Below are 20,130 nucleotides of genomic sequence, written 5' to 3'. Positions count from 1 at the left end.
CCAGGAACAAGCTGAAAGAAATCTAATAATTAAATTAGGACCATAAATAGCCAACCAGTGGGCTCTTCTCATTTTTCTAATTTGCCTACTTGTGTCACCTCCGTCATCCTGCACGTGACCTGGAAATCAATCTCAGCGCACCATCTTAAAGGATGTCTCAATTCCTAAAATGTATCTCGAGGAGAGAGGAAGCTTGCCGGAGGAGCTATGACCAAGGATGTACAGGTGTCTCCTTTATGGAGGTCTTTTTTTAGTTTCTTCTTCACCCAGAATATCGCCTTGGATTAGGGTGGCACCAAGACCTGGGTTTTGCAACCTACTACACCCTGCTATGCTCTGCGATTCCCTGCAGTGTCCGGCTGCGTCCTTGCGTCCTACCGCGTCCACCCATGCTGTGCTGTCCCACATTACACCCCGTAATGCCCTGCTGTGCCCTACTATGACATGAACTACTACGACTACCATTGTAGTCATTGTTCCATTATCTTTATTGTGACTATTTCTGCCACTGTTCATCACACCCCCAACCGGCATCGTCAGACACCGCCTACCAAGAGTCTGGGTCTGTCCGAGGTTTCTTCCCGAAAGGGAGTTTTTCCTCGTCACTGTCGCAATAGCTACTGCTAATGCTTGCTCTTGAGGGAATTATTGTAATTGTTGGGGCTTTGTCTTACTCTGTCTGTAAAGTGTCTCATAACTCTTGTTATGATTTGATACTATAAATAAAACTGAACTGAACTGAACTGAACTTTTTGGCACCTGTGGCGTATAATAAAGGTGTGACGCACAGCTCTAATATACAAACCATGGCAGCTGTGCCACACGTCATATTTAACTGTTGCTTTGACTCCTCTCTCCTTGTGTCTCTGCCTCGCCTCCTACATTAGCATCTCAGGTTGGAGGGACTAAGAAGCAAGGAGAGGAGGTGAGGAAAGGAAAGCATGTATAAACTGAGACATGAGAAGAGGGGAGAGTATGGTTGCAGAAGAGGGAATGCAACCTTTGTGTACCAGGAGCATGCTGGGAAACAAGGGAAGTAATCTGGTTTGGAAGAGGTGCATGCTGTTGAAGTTCCAAATCCATGTTTTTGGTCATAACTGTTTTGCAAATTGTTCTGAAAAATATGTACGAAAAAAATTCTGGTGTGTTTCAATCCTTCATTCTCTTTGTCTGTGTCGGAGATGGGCGAGTTGCCACATCCATTGCTGTCTGCCACAGTGTCCTTTTTGATGTTACCACAAAGGGCCGACAAGTCAGAAATTTTCAAACGTTCTACACATTAGGGATTTTTGAAATGCCCCATAGACAGCACATGGCACCCATGGCAGGATGTTGTAAGTGGTGACAGCAGAGCAGAGTTCCCTGGAGCCCTTAGTTGTCCTGGATGAAACTGTCAGAAGAAGTCAGATTTGTGGAAGCTACTCCTGGCAATCCAAAAATCTAACAATTTACACACATTTCCATATACAAAATAAACTCTAATTGTCTCCAGTGCTGTTAAAGGATGGTGGAATCATCCCTTAAAAGTCAAGGACTACCTGAAAATTGCTTTCAAATGTATTGGTTATAAAAAAAATTCTGATTAAATAATGACAGTTAAAAAGGCTTATTTGTGGATTTTCAGCCTGTCCACTGCAGATAATCAGTTTGTTTTATAACATTTAAAAAGAATAAAATAGTTGTATAGCCTGCAGTACATCATGTCCCTAGCAATATGTGTGTAAAGGCATTTCTCTCACATGCAATATAGAAATAAATGAATAGTGAATATTAAGCTAATTGCAAGTCAGACAGATGGATAGGATCACTCTGGCATGTTTGCAATGTATCACTGTTAGGCAAACATCTACTAATCTACTGCGACATAATTGTAAAAAGAAATTCAGCAGTGCTCATGCATCTTCGTTGGTTGTCATATTGGAAAGTTTGAACCTTACCTCCATCTCCTTCTGCTTCTCTTGCACTTCTCCTTCTAAATGGTATCCAATCATTAGCTTGTAGATCAGCACACCCACCACTGCACCAAAGAAGGGTGCACAGATGGGCACAAAGAAACAGAAGGTGTTTGCTCTGGAAGAGAATAAATGGAAAGAACTGTAATGCATGTTGTCATTTTAAATATTTCATGCCTTTACCTAGCAGGCCTAAATAAAATATGAAGGCATAGAAAGCATGTCAATTGTGAAACATCCTAATTTTAATTTAATTATAGGGGCACTCCACTAATCTAACGCGAGAAGTTTCGTTTTTATTTGTCACAAGATACTACAATACAATTACGTATGAAGCGTGTTTTATTATTATATTTGCTTGATTGACAGGTGTCCCAAAATATCAAAGTCAGCCTTGGTGGTTGCTGCTCGCCATGTCCCTCCTCTACTCCCTCTACTACTCTAGTAAATTAGAATTGACTTGCTCCAGTAACTGACAAAAGGGTGGCAAGTGATAAACTTGCGTCCAATCTTCTTTACATTTTCTGAGCCTCCTATTTGTGATGTCACTGTTACCCAGTTCAGTTCAGTTCTGTTTTTACGTACTCCAAAATAGTTCTGTACTCACGTGTAAACCGCTCGACCCCAGCCGGCGAGAGCCGTGAAGATGCGCGGCCCCAGGTCCCTGGCTGGGTTGACGGCATAGCCAGAGATAAAGCCCATTGACAGGCCGATGACCAACACCACAAAGCCTACAGTGGAGGGCTCCAGACCTCTGGGGACTGGATTGTTGTGTGGAACTATGGCCAGGATGCACACAATCAATGCAGCTGTTCCAATAATCTGAGTAACAGTTCAGAATGATCTATTAACGCTTTTTGTTCACATCAAGTTAATGTGATCCTTACTTATGTTCAATAATAAGACAATGTAGTCCTGCTGATGCATGAACAAGCTAAAGAGTCTTCAAAACTGCTTTTTGATATGTCTTTGTGGAGATGTTAACACTCTCGTTTTAATCAGACAAACTACTTTGCAAATTTGTTTCCCTTGTCATTCCTGTGAGATATGTTTCATCACCTTTAAGAAGTTGTGATATTTACAGTGGATTAGTTCTGACAATGTTCACAAGCTGTCAAACTTTCTTGAATAGAAATAAATGTGAAATCTGGCAATCGTGTCAACTTTTTCATCAGAAAACAGCACTTCATAGACCCTCCACTGTCCACTAATGTATTCTGACATCAATGGAGAGCGGAAGCACCACAAGGAGCAACGGGACGTATTCTTCAATTGGCATTGTTGCATAATGACAGGGCTGGACTTAAGACCACTCCGTTTCACAGCATATGTGCACAGTAGAAATGGTATAGAATACTCCACATGCTGTGGCATGTCAGGATCTATTTGAGTGCTCCAGCAGCGGGGCTGGCTGGTGGCCACCTTGGCCAGCAGGTGCCATGTTTACTGCAGTTCTTGTGAAATTGCACTGCTGACAACAGCACAGAGGATGTACTGTTTCAGTGTCAACAGGGGTCTCGAAAAGGTAAACTGGAAGAAAAAAAAGTCAACAGCAGAAAAGAAACTGTTTAGTGAGTGAGTGTACATGAAAATAAAACGGTGTATATTTCCAAAAATGCAATATTATATAATTTGTTGATGGTTGTTAGGCATGGTTAGCATACAGCTGTTAATGGTCTTCTCAACTGTTTGGTAGAGCACACATAATAAGAGCAAATTGCGAAGGCAAAAGCTCCTTGCATATTGTTCTTGCATATGTTTTCTGGAGTTTTTGTCTGTTTAGACAACTTATCAAACTACTCAGACCTCTGTTAAGAATGTCGCTCACACCTTTTGTAGGAATGTTAGCCTATATCCTTCGCGTTCCACTTCCGGGATTGCTCCGGTGCTGCAGGAAATTCCGCCGGATGTATTTTCTGTTTCCTCCTGCTTTCTTTGTGTTGGAATTTTAAATTTGGTGGATTCATGAGGACTATTGTTGACTGCTCCTCAGATCTCTGCAGGATAAATAGCTAGCTAGACTATCTGTCCAATCTGAGTTTTCTCTCGCACGACTATTTTGCAGCGGGTCTGTGCGGAGTTTAGCACCGCCCATGACGATTCTGATTGGTTTAAAGAAATGCCATTAAACCAGAGCATGTTTTCCTCCCTTCCCCGAATGCTATGTGGAGTAGCCAGACCGTCCTTTAGCGCGCTTCGAAGGAAGGTCGGGCAAAGCAAGACTATAGGAACGTTAACTCTTTTTGAGACATATACTTGTAGCCATCAGCAGCAGGATTATGTGTGTTGCATCTGCAGTGTCCAGATTGTTGATGCACAGCGCATACTTTTACGCACTTGCAGAGTGCCTTCATTAATTATTTGAATTTTTCGACAGAGCAGGAATCTAATTGACCTTCCTTTTTCACACACTTTCAAGCGGTTCCATATAGATTCCAAGTTTAGACAATCAGATGAAATGAATAGTGACACTGTCCTGCTCATTACACCGACTGCTGCTTTTTAAAAAAGTTAAAGAGGATGAGAGGAGCTGATATGATGTGATTGGCTATTACTGGAGGGCCAGATTTCCATGCAATATCTTCTGAGCAGTAATAATTTGCTGCTCCAGCAATGGAGCCATGCAAGTCCTACGTCCTGCTAAGTCTACAGTACACTTCACCTCAGCCATGTTTTTCAATCATCCGCCTCTTACAAATTTCAGTTTGAGTCAAGTGTGTTCAGCTCCACCAGCCATGAATCACTGTGACCTCAAGTATCTAAGTCTGTGATTGTGTTCTTTTCTACTTAAACATGTGAACTTAAGGCCTAATACAACAGACAATGGACACTGATAGAAAATGAATTCATGTGCTACAGCACTTGTGCAGTACTTTCACTAGAGTGTATGGCCTCTGAGTAGAAGTGCTCAACTTAAGAAATCAAGTTACTGTTACCTGATCAAAGAACCCATTAACCAGGGTGAGATGTCTAGATGGATATGTGGCAAAAATCCCAGCTGTGGCATTCTTCCCCAAAACGATCAGCTCCCCCTGGCTAAAGTCCCACAATGCATTTGGTGGAAGAACGTACAATTCACTAATACATTTCTTTTCTTTAAGAAAATGCAACCTTTTTATAATTAGTTATCTATTCTAATAGCACAAGAAAGCTTTGTCAATGTTTTCACTTATCTAGTGAGATATCTTAACTTGTACTTAATGGATTGGTACAACATTTTGTAGACATTCATGATTTCCAGACACTGTATCCTAATGACTTTTTCTCTAGCACCATCATGAGGTTGACATTTATGTTTGTTAAATTTTTTTAGCATTCAGTACCACTAGGTGAAGAATAAGTGTGTTAATTAATCCCTTGTGTAAGAGATTCAGTAGAAAGCCACCAAATGGGTTGCAAATTTGTCAAACGTTTTTTCTTTTAAAGGTCAAAGTATAGATACTCATTTGTTCACTAACGTGTTTCCTCAGAGCAAAAAAACATTTGGCTTTGTTCCATGTGTCAGGCAGATAGCTACAGCAGGTTGTACATTTTAATTGTCACCACCAAGCTGCTGTATACTGAAGGAAATCAAAGGTTGATCAAATCAAATCAAAATTGTTCCGGCCCTTGGGTCTATCCACCTTGTGTTTCCCCTCCAACGATCTGTAACTACTACTCTGTACCACTGAGTAGACAACAACAAACTTGATTTGTGTGGCATGTTAAACTTTAACAATTTTCATTAATCTGATTATTCCGCTTCAATTTCACGTACCAAAATACATGCCGAATACAATCGCTGTACCCAGGAAGGCTCCGAGGGTCTGGCAGAGAAAGAACAGCGGGAACTTCCTCCAGGGCTCTCTCCCAAATAAACACATTGAAAAGGTCACGGCTGGGCTGAGATGACCACATAATAATGAGAAAAATATAGAAGTCTCGGTATATTTTCATTAGGGCTGTCAAAATAACGTGTTAATTTCGATTACCGTATTTTCCGGACTATAAATCACTCCGGAGTATAAGTCGCATCAGTCAAAAAATGCGTCACGAAGAGGAAAAAAACATATATAAGTCGCATTTATTTAGAAATTTATTTCACAAAATCCAAGACCAAGAACAGACATTTAATCTGGAAAGGCAAGTTATTAAACTACACAATAGCACACAGAACAAGGGGCTGAATACAGTAGGTGTCCAGTATGTTAACGTAACGTAACTGCACTGTTGACGAGCCTCTCCCAGCAGCACGTTGTTCAAGCACCCATCTGTGGACTCGTTCCTCCAGCTCTGGCCATCTGGATTTCAGCGCGCGACTAGCTTTCTTTGTTTTCTTCATTGCAGTAAGACTAACCTTTTCGCCAGTCCCTCACAAGTTTCTCACTCACTCCAAACTTTCGTTCTGCTGCTCGATTACTGTTTTCGGCTGCGTATTTTACTACCTGCAGTCACCTGCAGTCGCCTGCAGTTTCTTTTCTTTCTCAGTTGTCTTTAGGAGCAGCATATAGTTGTCACAAGCCTAGAGCGCCTCTCGCGGCTGTAGACGGTAATGTTTTCAGCATGAAATAACATATAAAAACATGTTAAATTATATATATTTTGATATATAAGTCGCACCTGACTATAAGTTGCAGGACCAGCCAAAGTATGAAAAAAAGTGTGACTTATAGTCCGGAAAATACGGTAATTAATCTGAGAAAAAATAACGCGTTAAAAAAAATAACGCAGATTAATCCATTCCATATTGACGTTTGACCCAGAGCCGTTCTAGCCCCCATTCGACTGTAAAATGAAGGAGGGAGATGAGGATGTTCTGCCTGGATCATTGATTGGAACATTTACTTGTAAAAATCTTCTTCCTGCCAACCCTGGCTACCGAAATCTGGTGTCACTGATATGTCTGCGCTTCTCTCTGATGCTCTGAAGACGATACAGGCAAGACAAACACCGCTGCACGTGACGCTAGTTAACACTGTACTCGACAGCCGCTAACGTTAGCCTACCGCTAGCTAGTTAACACTATACTCGACAGCAGCTAACGTTAGCCTACCGCTAGCTAGTAGCTGGATTAAAGACGGTTACAATGCTGACAGCTAACGCTAAACGGTGTAAAGTTTGACTGTTTTACTGTAGAGGATTCAACACCGGTATGTAACAATCGGCAGCTGCCGAAATGCCTCGTGGTGCATTTGAAGTTATTGTAAATGTCCTTTTCCCATCTGGTGGTTGTTTTTGTCGTTCAATAGCGATTTACAAGTGAAATAAGTTATTGTTATTGTTATACATTATTATTAAATCATTTAATTTTGACCATATGGCCTTAGCAATAAACAAGCCGTTCTTTAATGCCACCAACTGTTTAGTACCCTTTTTTTTTTCTTTTTCTTTTTTTACTTTCTTAAAAAGTATCGGTTCAGGCACCGTTAATTATGTATGCGATTAATTTCGATTAATTAATCACAGAGTATGTAATTAATTAGATTACATTTTTTAATCGTAAAAAAAAAGTACATTCAGATTGTGATTTATTTAACACAGGAAAACAAACACATGGATGCTGTTTTATTTCTACTGCATAGACCCTCCCCCCTTTTTTCAGTGAGATGGAAGGGCGTTGTAAGCCTACTGTATAGTCAGTAATTGCAGTCTCAGTAAAGTCTTGTTGGGATGGCAGGTCTCTGTGACACAAATTAAATTGGAGGGGATGAAAAGATTCAGAAAAGTATCTCCTTTTCCACCTTTAAAGGGGAAAATAACTGCTCTGATGGCACACTCATGTGGGCGCCTCGTTTCTATTCACACCTTAATCGTGTCAGGGTAGGAGCTATCTAATTATAAGAGCTTATTTTCTCAGCTGCAATGTGTGTTAGAGGTGGACAGCCTCATTATAAAGGCATTGAAGAAATGAGTATAAGTGAACTGCGGAACCCTTTATAGTGTTGCTGCTTCTGACAGAGGATACTATTGGATTGAGGATTGACTCTCACTTTCCTTTCAATTACGGACCACACAGTTTTGAAGTTCAGGGGTAAGTGCCCCCTCCTACTGTGTGTGTCTCTTTCAAACTTTGCATTCCTCCGTTCACGGCTTCCTGTTCTGCTTCCCCCGCTGCCTTTAGCTGTCATTCGTCTGGCGAAGACGTCAGTGTAGTAAATACTGCACTTCTGATAACTGCCAGGTTACCCTTTGCTGATATTTAATGTCTGTCAAGCCATCAATAATAATGACTCCCTGGTATGCTGATGGAGGTTGGAGAAAAAAGCTGAGTCTGTTGGAAACACTCTTTGAAGGACAGGTACTTCATGACAGTGATGCAAATGACTGTAGCTCAACTAAATGAGTGGTTATTGATGATAATAAAGTTTTCCTTCCTTTTAATAAATTATCTATTTGTTGAGATTGGCTTTACTGCATCATTGTTGTTGCTAGTATGAATATATAAAAATAGTCCAACAAAATCAACAATTTTCCCTTTTAACTGGGTTTTTCTTTTCTTCTGACCTCATTAAAAATATAAAGAAAGGTGGTAGTTTTTTGCACATTTAATGAAGGTAACAAAATACAGAATTGGCCACAAAGCATTGTTGTTATACCTAATAAGGAAACATATGTTTCATATGTTATTATGGGCTATGTTGGAACAAATATTTATTTATTCTGTGTACCCAAAAGTCATTCACTGAGAGAGATTACAAAAAAAACTCCAATAAGAGAAATCCAAATAGACTTATTTGGGATTTGGGAGGAGTAATGCTGCGTAAAAAGTACTGTTGCAGATATGGATATATTGTACTAAACAATATTTTACAGCTAAGGTCACAAACAGAAGTAATGTGTCACTTTCTCTAGTGGACTTCTGAAACATGTCTGCACTTCAAGCTCACGTCTATAACCAATAATCATAAAACTGGGGAAAGTCATGAAGTATCAAGGTGATAAAATTTTAAGTATGTTTTATTAGCTGTTAAGGAGGGCTTGAGGTCACGAAGAAGTGAAGAAAATTTTTAAGAAAACAATGAAGCACATGTAACCCTTAAAGCAGTGGTTCTCAAACTTTTTGACATCAAGGACCCCCAAACTGACACAAATTAGACCACGGACCCCACATTTGATTAGTTATTTTCCCCAGGGTCCCAATCTGATAGGATTTTTGCTTTTAGATGTTTTATTACAGAAAGTCTATGAAAGCCATCACCAAACTAGTCATACATTCTGTCAAAGTGTTACCTATGGATGGAATTATAGTGAAAATAAATGATTCCCCTTTTTGCTATGGTGACTCCCTGGAATACCCTCAAGGACCCCTGGGGGTCCCCTGACCCCACTTTGAGAACAATTGCCTTAAAGCACAGTATGGCATATCCTCACCTGAGATCTGTCCACTCACAAGGATGCACAATGTTTCAGCAAAACCAAAAGCAAAGTTGACGGTGAGGAACGTGCTATGGGAGCCGCCGCTTAGCACCAGCTGTGCTACTGCACCGCAGCCAAACATCTGGATAGAGGAGAGGGTCACACCTTAGACAAACAACGTGGAATTATTTAGTGAACACATCTGACCTTAAATGCCTTACCACACACTTTTTTTTATTTTTGCAAGATCCATCCAGACATAAACAGTGAAGTTGAAAAAGACAAACCCTGAGATTAATTTTGTTGTTGTTGTAGACGGACAGTAGTATAAAAACTTCAAAGAGAATAATAAAGCCCCACAGTGGCCTGACCTCAAATCCAGCTGAGTCTTGCTTTTCGTCGTATCCAGGGTGTGTCTCACTGACCCCAGAGTTCATGTGTATGTTATGGTCGGGGCTTTGTGTGGGACTATTGATGCCGACAACAATCTGAGTTCACCCGCAGAGCCTTCATCCGCGGAGGGCCAGCAAGACCACTGAAGGGACCAGACTGCCAGCAGAGTGAAAGGTCTCCTGGAATTAACAGATCAGTCACAGCTGGGGAGCAGAATAACAAATGGCCTGGCGTTTCAACACTGGTGCCCTCTCCTGATATTTGTGTTGTCTGTGGGCTACCATGAGACACAGAGGGACTCCAGGTTGTTTTGCACCAGCTAAAAAACATTTAGTTTTAAATGAAATGTGTTGAAATAGGTTCCATTGGGGACTGCAGATGAAGTCTTGTATCATTAGCAAATAATATGGATATAAAATATTATAGTTTTGTGTGTAATTTCAGTACAAAGAATGAAATAACAGGAGACACATAATTCAGGAGTCTTAGGTGCTAAAGTTCTTCTGAATATAGTTGAAATTATTCAGTGTTGCTTCGCTTCAGTAAGAAAGGAGCAATTAAATGAGAAGAGAGCATTAGTTTGACTTTCTTTTGACCTTTTAGCACTACTGTAAAAGTTGCCTTTGAACACCATATTAGTCTTGCAGAAAACACCTGGAGAGCCTAACACAAAAACCAAATTATTAGCTATTTTGTCATTTGACAACTAACACAACTAGACTCTTGCCAGACACGATAGCACCCTCACCTCTTTCTCTACACAAACATGTTGAACGAGAAGGAGACAGAATCCCTTGGGGCATTTTTAAAAGATCTTTTTCCTCTTATCACATCAGCTTTTCAGTTCAAAGCAGCTGGTGAAATGCTTCAGGCTGCTTCAGGATACATTCTTCGTGAGAAAATCTGGCAAACTGTTTACATGTATTTGCTCACCATCTCGCATCTTTAATTCTTAGCTCGATTCATTGATTGGTTGGATCAAACAAATGGCTTGTTAGTTGTCATGCTCTTACTCCATAATGTACACTTTTTTACTCTTTAGATTTTTGACATGAACTTAGGCATATTCAGTAGTACCGTTTTAATTTTAATTTTATTACATCTCAATATGATATAACACTGCAATATACTGTATATATATATATATATATATATATATATATATACTGTATATACAAATACTTTTGCAGAAATCTAGTTAAGAATTATTTTGTGGTGGTGGGGTTTTTCATTTACTAATATAGTCAACCAAAAACTATCCAAACTAACACTGTGAGTACAGGTGTGATGAAAAAGGTGCGTTTACTTTTTTATTTTGGTGAGAAAGAGAAAAAAAATTTGAAGTGTGCAAATTGTTATGTTAACCATGCAGATATTTCAGATTCTTGTTTAAGCATAACCAAAGATATTTAAGTGTAACTAAAGGTTCATTTATTTCCCCCCAAGTTCCTGAAATTGCACAGCTTACATTCCATTTTTATTTCATTTAATGGAAAGGCAGCCTCTCCGGGAACCATCACCTTATCGTGGTGGAGAGGTTTGTGTGTCCCTATGAACCTGAGGGCTGTGTTGTCTGGAGCTTTGTGCTCCTGGTAGGGTCTCCCAAGGCAAAGTGGTCTCAGGTGAGGGGCCAGACAAAGAATGGTTCAAAAACCCTGACTTGTGAAAAACTCACAAGCCCCCGGCTGAGCGCCGCTACATTGGAGTTTAACCCGGTGGACGAGAGGGTCGCCTCCCTACGCCTGTGGATTGTGGGGGGGAAAACTCTGACTGTTGTTTGTGCATATGCACCAAATAAGAGTTTGGAGTATTTGGCCTTCTTGGAGACCTTGAGTGGAGTCCTGCATGGGGCTCCAGTGGGGGCTCCATAGTTCTGCTGGGGGACTTCAACGCGCATGTAGGCAATGATGGAGACACATGGAGAGGCGTGATTGGGAGGAACAGCCTCCCTGATCTAAACCAGAGTGGTTGTTTGTTGTTGGATTTCTGTGCTAGTCATGGATTGTCTATAACGAACACCATGTTCGAACATAGGGATGCTCATAAGTGTACTTGGTACCAGAGCACCCTAGTCGGGTAGTCCGGATAAATTGGGAACGTCTGGAGGAGGCCCCTGTCCGACAGACTTTCAACTCACACCTCCGGCGGAGCTTTTCGTGCATCCCTGTGGAGGCTGGGGGCATTGAACCCGAGTGGACAATGCTTAAAGTTTCCATTGCTGAAGCTGCGGCGAGGAGCTGTGGTCTTAGGGTCTTAGGTGCCTCAAGGGGCGGTAACCCACGAACACCGTGGTGGACACCGGTGGTCAGGGAAGCCGTCCGACTGAAGAAGGAGTCTTTCCGGGATATGTTATCCCAGAGGACTCCGGAGGCAGTTGCAAGGTACCGAAGGGCCCGAAGGGCTGCAACCTCTTTTAATGAGATGAGATTAATGAGAGATGAGATTAATGAGATCCGTCTAGAAATGCTTAAAGCTCTGGGTGTGGAGGGGTTGTCTTGGTTGACACGCCTCTTTAACATTGCGTGGAAGTCTGGGACGGTGCCTAAGGAGTGGCAGACCGGGGTGGTGGTTCCCCTTTTTAAAAAGGGGGACCAAAGGGTGTGTGCCAATTACAGGGGTATCACACTTCTCAGCCTCCCCGGTAAAGTCTACTCCAAGGTGCTGGAAAGGAGAGTTCGGTCGATAGTCGAACCTCAGGTTGAAGAGGAACAATGCGGATTCCGTCCTGGTCGTGGAACAACGGACTAGATCTTTACTCTTGCAAGGATCCTGGAGGGAGCCTGGGAGTATGCCCAACCGGTCTACATGTGTTTTGTAGATCTGGAGAAGGCGTATGACCGGGTGCCCCGGGAGATACTGTGGGAGGTGCTGCGGGAGTACGGGGTGAGGGGGTCCCTTCTCAGGGCCATCCAATCTCTGTACGACCAAAGCGAGAGCTGTGTCCGGGTTCTCGGCAGTAAGTCGGACTTGTTTCAGGTGAGAGTTGGCCTCCGCCAGGGCTGCGCTTTGTCACCAATCCTGTTTGTAGTATTTATGGACAGGATATCGAGGCGTAGTCGGGGTGGAGAGGGGTTGCAGTTCGGTGGGCTGGGGATCTCAACGCTGCTTTTTGCAGATGATGTGGTCCTGATGGCATCATCGGCCTGTGACCTTCAGCACTCACTGGATCGGTTCGCAGCCGAGTGTGAAGCAGCTGGGATGAGGCTCAGCACCTCTAAATCGGAGGCCATGGTTCTCTGCAGGTAACCGATGGAGTGCCTTCTCCAGGTAGGGAATGAGTCCTTACCCCAAGTGAAGGAGTTCAAGTACCTTGGGGTCTTGTTCTCGAGTGAGGGGACAATGGAGCGGGAGATTGGTCGGAGAATCGGCGCAGCGGGTGTTTCGCACCGTTGTGACGAAAAGAGAGCTGAGCCAGAAGGCAAAGCTCTCAATCTACTGGTCAGTTTTTGTTCCTACCCTCACCTATGGTCATGAAGGCTGGGTCATGACCGAAAGAACAAGATCCAGGGTACAAGCGGCCGAAATGGGTTTTCTCAGGAGGATAGCTGGCGTCTCCCTTAGAGATAGGGTGAGAAGCTCAGTCATCCATGAGGAGCTCGGAGTAGAGCCGCTGCTCCTTCGCGTCGAAAGGAGCCAGTTGAGGTGGTTTGGGCATCTGGTAAGGATGCCCCCTGGGCACCTCCCTAGGGAGGTGTTCCAGGCACGTCCAGCTGGGAGGAGGCCTCGGGGAAGACCCAGGACTAGGTGGAGGGATTATATCTCCAACCTGGCCTGGGAACGCCTTGGGATCCCCCAGTCGGAGCTGGTTAATGTGGCTCGGGAAAGGGAAGTTTGGGGTCCCTTGCTGGAGCTGCTACCCCCGCGACCTGATACCGGATAAGTGGACGAAGATGGATGGATGGATGGAATGGCAGCAGATAATAATCTGAAAAACATGCATTCAATTTTAAATTGAGTTAATAACAATATCTAGCAATTTAGTTTATTAACCTTCTTTACTTGAACAAAAATGATCCACTCAGCATGCTGCAGGAGGGATGCAAAATATTCTGTACTCACCACCAGAATACGGGTTCCGAGGCACTCTGCCAGGGCCTGGCGCAGGAGCAAATGTCGGATCTGAAAGGCCCCTGCCAATTTCTCCAAAATGTGTCTTTGTTTTCCCATGATGCACTTATTATAAGATTACCTTGAGGTAGGCTCTGTAGTCTAACAACAAATGTGAGTCAGTGGCTGCACATCAGCTTTTAGGGGTCTCATAGGATCCCTCCCTTGCCACTCCTAAACCCATTTCCACCCATCTCTTCCTCACTGTTCTGTGGCTGCTGTTCTCCTGCTCTGAATTACTTTCAGCATCCCTCTCTCCACAGTGCAGCCAAATGTGAAAATAAAGCTGTAAACTTGCTCATTTACTCTGGAAGCTAACTGATGTTTTTTTTTTGCCCTACTTTAAAATTATACCTAATTAAAATATAAGTCTTTCTGTACATAATTGTGCACATTCATCAAGCAAATGATTTCATCCTGAGGGACATAAGATTACGAAGGCCCTTTCCTAAACCGATCCCTCTTCACTTGCACTTCACAAGTCAACACTCGCAGCTGCGAGATGCAAGATACTCCACATAAGGGAGGAATGTAAAACAGGTAAACTGTTTGACGCACACAACACTCTAAGTAGAAAACGTCCGTCACCATGGATACTGATAGATGCCGTGCTCAAGCAGCTGTTAGAGCTATATGTGTGAGGTGTCACAGTAAATGAACTGAAGGATTGAGAGTCAATGTGGGCTTGAACTATTGTCCTTTACCTAATATGATTTTAAAAGAAAAAGTTTGTTTAAAGGAAAGTTGAGTGTTTTGCAGTGATGAATGTCCTTATGAGGCAGACACCATTTTTTGAGACGGGACAAGAAAGATGTGCGGGTGTTTTGCACACTCATTGTTTTAATAAAAATAGGCTAAAATGCCATCAGTCTGAGCAAATGAATAGGCTTTTCTAAACACAGTCAACAGCTTTTTCCCCCAAATATTTACATATGTTTCCATACCCTACTGTCTGTTTCATTAGTTGCACTGCTACGTGCGAAGCCTTCTTGGCATATTTCCACCTTTCCCTCCTCTCTTAAGTCAGCATTGGTTTGAGCTGAAGACTACAAGCAGCTCGAGGCTACATTAACAGCTGGCAAAACACATTTCTCTGATCAAACTGTCGACTGTTGAACAGCATTGTGGGTAATGTAGGTGCCAGATTTTGACAAGGAAGAAGAATGTATGAAATTAAAAAGATGATGTCTCTGATTTCGCTACATCGTTTTTGATTTTTAAGCTGTCCAACGTGAGTCTGACTGTGTTATAGAAAAGTAATGCTAAATCAATGCAGCACAGTTTATATTGTTTGTGCTTGCATAGCACATAGCCCTAAATGAAGCTGTGCTCAAATTACCACAAACTAACTGACACAACAGCAAATAATCTGGCCATATACAGTGCATCATGGTTATCTGTGGAGAAAATCAGGACTGGTGATGAAGGTTGAGCTTGACCTTGCTGCTAATTTAGTTTTTTTTATTTAACAAAATTAAAGTGTTGGACCTTTAGCTATCAAATTACCTTGTCAGTGTTAATCTATGAAGAAAGCAAGAATAAAGCACAACAAGGTGTTTACTCAAAGATGTTTTCACCTTGCTGTAACATTCAACCACTTACCAGTGTGTGTGTGTGTGTGTGTGTGTGTGTGTGTGTGTGTGTGTGTATATGTTCAAGCTTGTCTTCAAGCAGGCTAATGCAACTGTTATCATTATCTCTGAGTGCAAAGCAATTAAGACGTTCACATCTTGTGCTTCGTTTAGCGTATTAGTGCGATGGGAATGGCCAGAGGAGAGAACTTTGATGGTTTATCTTAGAGGTTAGTTAAAATCAGGCTGACTCGCTGTTTCGGCACAATGCAGAAAACAACCTCCATGATAACCCTGATTAACATGTTTATTCAAATACCAATTTATTTACAGATGGAGCTATTTGTCTAAGATTTTCCCTGACCACTGTTTTCACAATATGTTCTCTCCTGAGGCTGCTGCCTTTATTTTTGCTTTTTGTGTATTTTGTGCACCTTGCTGAGGAAGGAAGCTATCAGGGACATGTGAATATTTACCTAAAATTATTTCTTGAGATTTTTCAACAAACAAAGCAAAAATGATATTCCCCTGATAGAACTTCAGTGAGCTGAAACCAAACACTATTTTTTACTCACTCACAAAAATAAATAACCAAACACATACACACGCACACACACACACACACACACACACACACACACACACACACACACACACACACACACACACACACACACACACACACACACACACACAGGTTTGTGGCACTATTTGTTACACTATTACACTATTTGTGGGGACCCGTCATTGACATAATGCATTCCCTAGCCCCTTAGCCTAACCTTAACCATCACAACTAAATGTTAACCATACCTAATTATATCCCTAATCCTACAACCAAGTCTTAACCCTCAAACAGCCCTTTAAACTTGTGGGGTCCAGCATTTTGGCCCCACAAAGCTGTCGGGACCCCACAAGTATACGATTTATATGATTTATTGATTTTTGGACCCCTCCACACACACACACACACACACACACACACACACACACACACACACACACACACACACACACACACACACACACCGTCCTCCATCAGGGCATATAAGACACAGCGCGCCCCAACCAGCAGGCTGTCACTTCTACTAAAATGCTGGGTTTGTTTAGCTGAAGCCTCATGCGTGCAAGATAAATTGATTTTTAAAATAAAAATCACAGTGATGCTCACTCTGGTTACCCCAGTGAGGCTTCTGTCACACTGATTACAATTGTTTGTCTCTCCGATATTGACCTTTCACTACCAACCACAGTGAGGGCAGTGAGGGCAGGGTTAATCTTGTCTTTGCACACACATGCTGATTTATATTTTATATCTCTGAGCTGGATTCGTAATCCATCATGTTTACTCTGTGTACAAAAATCAAGATCATAATGTATCGCTCTTCGTTAAACAAGGTGAGATATGTAAGAGACAAAGATGAATAGGTATGAGCTTATTATTTACATTGACATGATTATGCATAGTGTCCTCCACAGCTTCCTCTGAATGAAATGAGTTTCCATTATCGGCAGATTGCATGAAAATTCACGGCTAATGCTAGGAGGTGCTCAGTACGTGTGGACACAGTCAGGAGAGTGGCACCGCATTAACATAACATCAATGTCAAGCTTACATCCCTGAATCGAGCTAATCAGTATTCCTCCTGTCATATTAGCGTGGCACTCAGAATCTAAAATATACAGGTATCTGGTAATATCACCAATCAGCCATGTCTATATATGCTGCTGTCACATTCCAATGGAATTTTAGAAAAGTATGAAAATGCACCTCTGCTGTCCACAAGGGTGAATCATAAACGAGCAAAGGCTGGAAAAAAAAGAGATGTACTGTAATGAGAGTGCACATTATCTCTGTTGTGAGTAGGACAGTGGTTATGTATCTTGTAGTATATCATGTAAGAGGCCCAGCAAAATGTTCTGTATCCAGGTTTTCAGATACAGTACAAGTACGGCTGCAGGTGGGTTTTTTTTACGGGGCATTTTTTGCCTCTCAAGTGATCCAAATGGCCTTCACTTTGCTGCTATCTTCTTTCACATGTTTCATTTGGAAAAGTAAGTGAGTATAAATGCTACAGCAAAGAACCAACTTAAAAAATGAAATAGTATGATTATCCTTGATATACTGTAGCCACTGACCGGTGAAAACCATGTTTCAAAATTGTTGATTTTTACATTTTTCAGATAAACTGAAGAGTTAATTTTTGGGTTGAGAATGTTTCCTTATTATTAAATACAGGTGGTACTAGGGATGTTTTTATTAGCTCACAGTTTTTCACAAGACAGTTATGAAAAATTATAGGGCAAAATCAACTGGCAAAGGAAAGATAATAAAATAAAAAAATAGTGAAAACTCCTCCAGCTTATTCTGTATGCAGAAACACGCATGCTGTGATCCATCCCGTGCATATGCAGAACAGTAATGTCTCTCTGAGCTTTCAGCATGGACTAATAAAACCACTAGAGTGCCATGCTATGCTCTCTGTGGAGAAAAAGTATACTTCGCTCAGCATTGCTTCCGCGCCGTGTTTGATTAACACTTTCTCTGCCTCTCCTGACTCTTCATTATAATGCTCTAAATGGACTTACAATCAATATTCCATATTTTCAATAATGTTTTATGTAAAGTTAAAATAAGATAAGCAGCACATTCACATATCCCCAGATCACCATTGCTGATTTATGATGCATAATGAATATAATATGTTATATAACTAGTAGAAGCAATGGCAGAAAGTTAAAAATGAAATGTGGTAATGTGAAGAATATGACGGTAGTATGTTGGTGTTGAATCATAGTCCATGTATAACAACACTCCTCAGAAGCACTTTACTGTATTTGGGGAAGTAAGTGACCAACTAATTCCCATTATTTTCCCATAGGCTGCACATTACAGTATGCATGACAATGATTTGCAATTAATCCTTGCACAGAAAGCAATGCGAGAATAGCCTAAGACACGTATATGCAGTACCCATATAAAGCATGTTCAGCATGTTTATGTCATTATGGTCAGTGCGGTAAAAAAAAAAAGAATTCACATAGCATTTTAAATATGCTGCAATAGTGCACCTTTACTACATTGCAGCTTGTAGAAATGCAAAGCAGCATATACTCATGAGATTCCTGAATCATCACTGCTACTCTTCAAAGAGAGCATAGTGACCTTTTAAATGATATGCTGATGTCAGTTAATCACGATTCTGAAAAAGAGTAACATGCAGAATGCGATTAAAAAAAAACAAACAGGGGTCACCCGATTGTAGGTGGTCACTATCCACTACCACACTGATAATACTTAGCATTTTACTATGTGCACTTATTTATTATTGGAGGTCATAGTATTAGTGTTTTTTCTTAACCCATTTTTCCTACCCATATATGCCTACTTTTTAGTCGCCCCTAAGGGGATGGATTAATTGATTTGATTTTGCTTTGATTTGAATTAAGTTCTAAAATATATATTTTTTAAAAGAAGTAGAAGCAGTGGCAGTGGCAGTAGAGAGCAGTGACAAAATATAAAGCAGTTTTCCACATCTGCCAGCTCTCTGTGCCACTATGGCACATTTTAATGGTCACCTGCGACTTTATCACAAAGGAATGATGGAACAGAGAAGCAGACTCAAGCCAGTTTTTTTTTTTTAAATCCTGAAAAGGAGAAACATCCTCTCATGGCCAATTAAAAGACATTAAGTTATATGATGCATCATGCATGATTTATTATTCTATTATGTGATATATTAACAATGTTTTATTTGAGATTGTTCACTTTTTCATTTAGTTGCTAAATCATTTACATTTGGCTTGTTGCATAGGCTACATGTACGTGTAATTTAAAATAATTAATTAAAAAACACAACGCATTAATTTACAAGGAAAGGCCAATACCCCAGCTTGATGTTTTACCACATACTAATTAAAATATGCTCATGTTGCCTGACCACGTCTTTCATTCATGTCAGTGAGGTAGAATAACATAATCAGTGGTATCTGTGTGATAATACATAATCATAATTAATAATATAGATACAGAGGCATTTATACATATGCTTATTTGGTCTATGGTGTATTGACTATTTTGTCACTATTTTGTTGAATGATCTGGAATATTTTAGTTACTGTGTCATCTTTTCTTTGATTTTTGTCTGGCTGGGTGGTAATGACGGAAAGGGGGGGGGGGTTGGGGGATTTGTTCATGTTGCGAGTTGTATGTTTCGTATTTTGTTTAAAAATGAAAAATAAAAAAATGTTAATCACAAAAAAATAATACAAATACAGATCCAAAAGCCTGGTGTTTTGGCTAATAGCTGCTAAAATCTCATTGTAACTAAATTCACCTCACTTGATGTATGTATAATATTAAGTCACCCTCCAAATCATATCAATTTCCTACAAACCCTGCATGCCTTAAGGTCCCTCTAGCAGTCATACTGAGACCTGTGTAACAGCAGACAGCTCCTTCACAGTACCAGATAATGGTCACGACATTTCCAGGCTGCAAAGCATGCTGGGACAGAGCACTGGGCAGCAAAATGACACGTCAAGCCACTTTGCTGCCTAAAAGGATCAACAGCTACTTGTCTGCCTGCCACTTGCACAGCAGCTTTGCCTCCTGGCAGACAATGCTTATTGCAGCATTCTTTAAGCTGTCTAGAAGCTACTGTATATAACAATGTTTGGCTGTTTGCAAGGCGCAGTGTCCTTTTGGTGCTTGGCCGAGTGTCGCGCCATATTGTCTTGCTGCTTGGCAGGCATCTCAAATATCTACAGAA

At 41.3% G+C, this 20,130-nt stretch overlaps 1 protein-coding gene across 1 annotated transcript; it reads right to left on the bottom strand.

Moving 5' to 3' along the window:
- Positions 1 to 1,892: 1,892 nt before the first annotated feature.
- Positions 1,893 to 13,847, bottom strand: LOC144531271 (aquaporin-3-like). Its single transcript, XM_078271312.1, has 6 exons — positions 13,740 to 13,847; positions 9,303 to 9,429; positions 5,710 to 5,847; positions 4,889 to 5,007; positions 2,560 to 2,774; positions 1,893 to 2,070 (listed from the first exon to the last, which is right to left on the bottom strand). The coding sequence occupies exons 1-6, from the start codon at positions 13,845 to 13,847 to the stop codon at positions 1,893 to 1,895; spliced, it is 885 nt and encodes a 294-aa protein (XP_078127438.1).
- Between the last annotated feature and the right edge of the window lie 6,283 nt (positions 13,848 to 20,130).

The sequence above is a fragment of the Sander vitreus genome, chromosome 16 (assembly GCF_031162955.1).
Source record: "Sander vitreus isolate 19-12246 chromosome 16, sanVit1, whole genome shotgun sequence".
In the NCBI taxonomy this organism is placed as follows: domain Eukaryota; kingdom Metazoa; phylum Chordata; class Actinopteri; order Perciformes; family Percidae; genus Sander; species Sander vitreus.
Note: the sequence above shows the minus strand (reverse complement) of the source record. Positions and strands in the feature narration are given on the sequence as shown.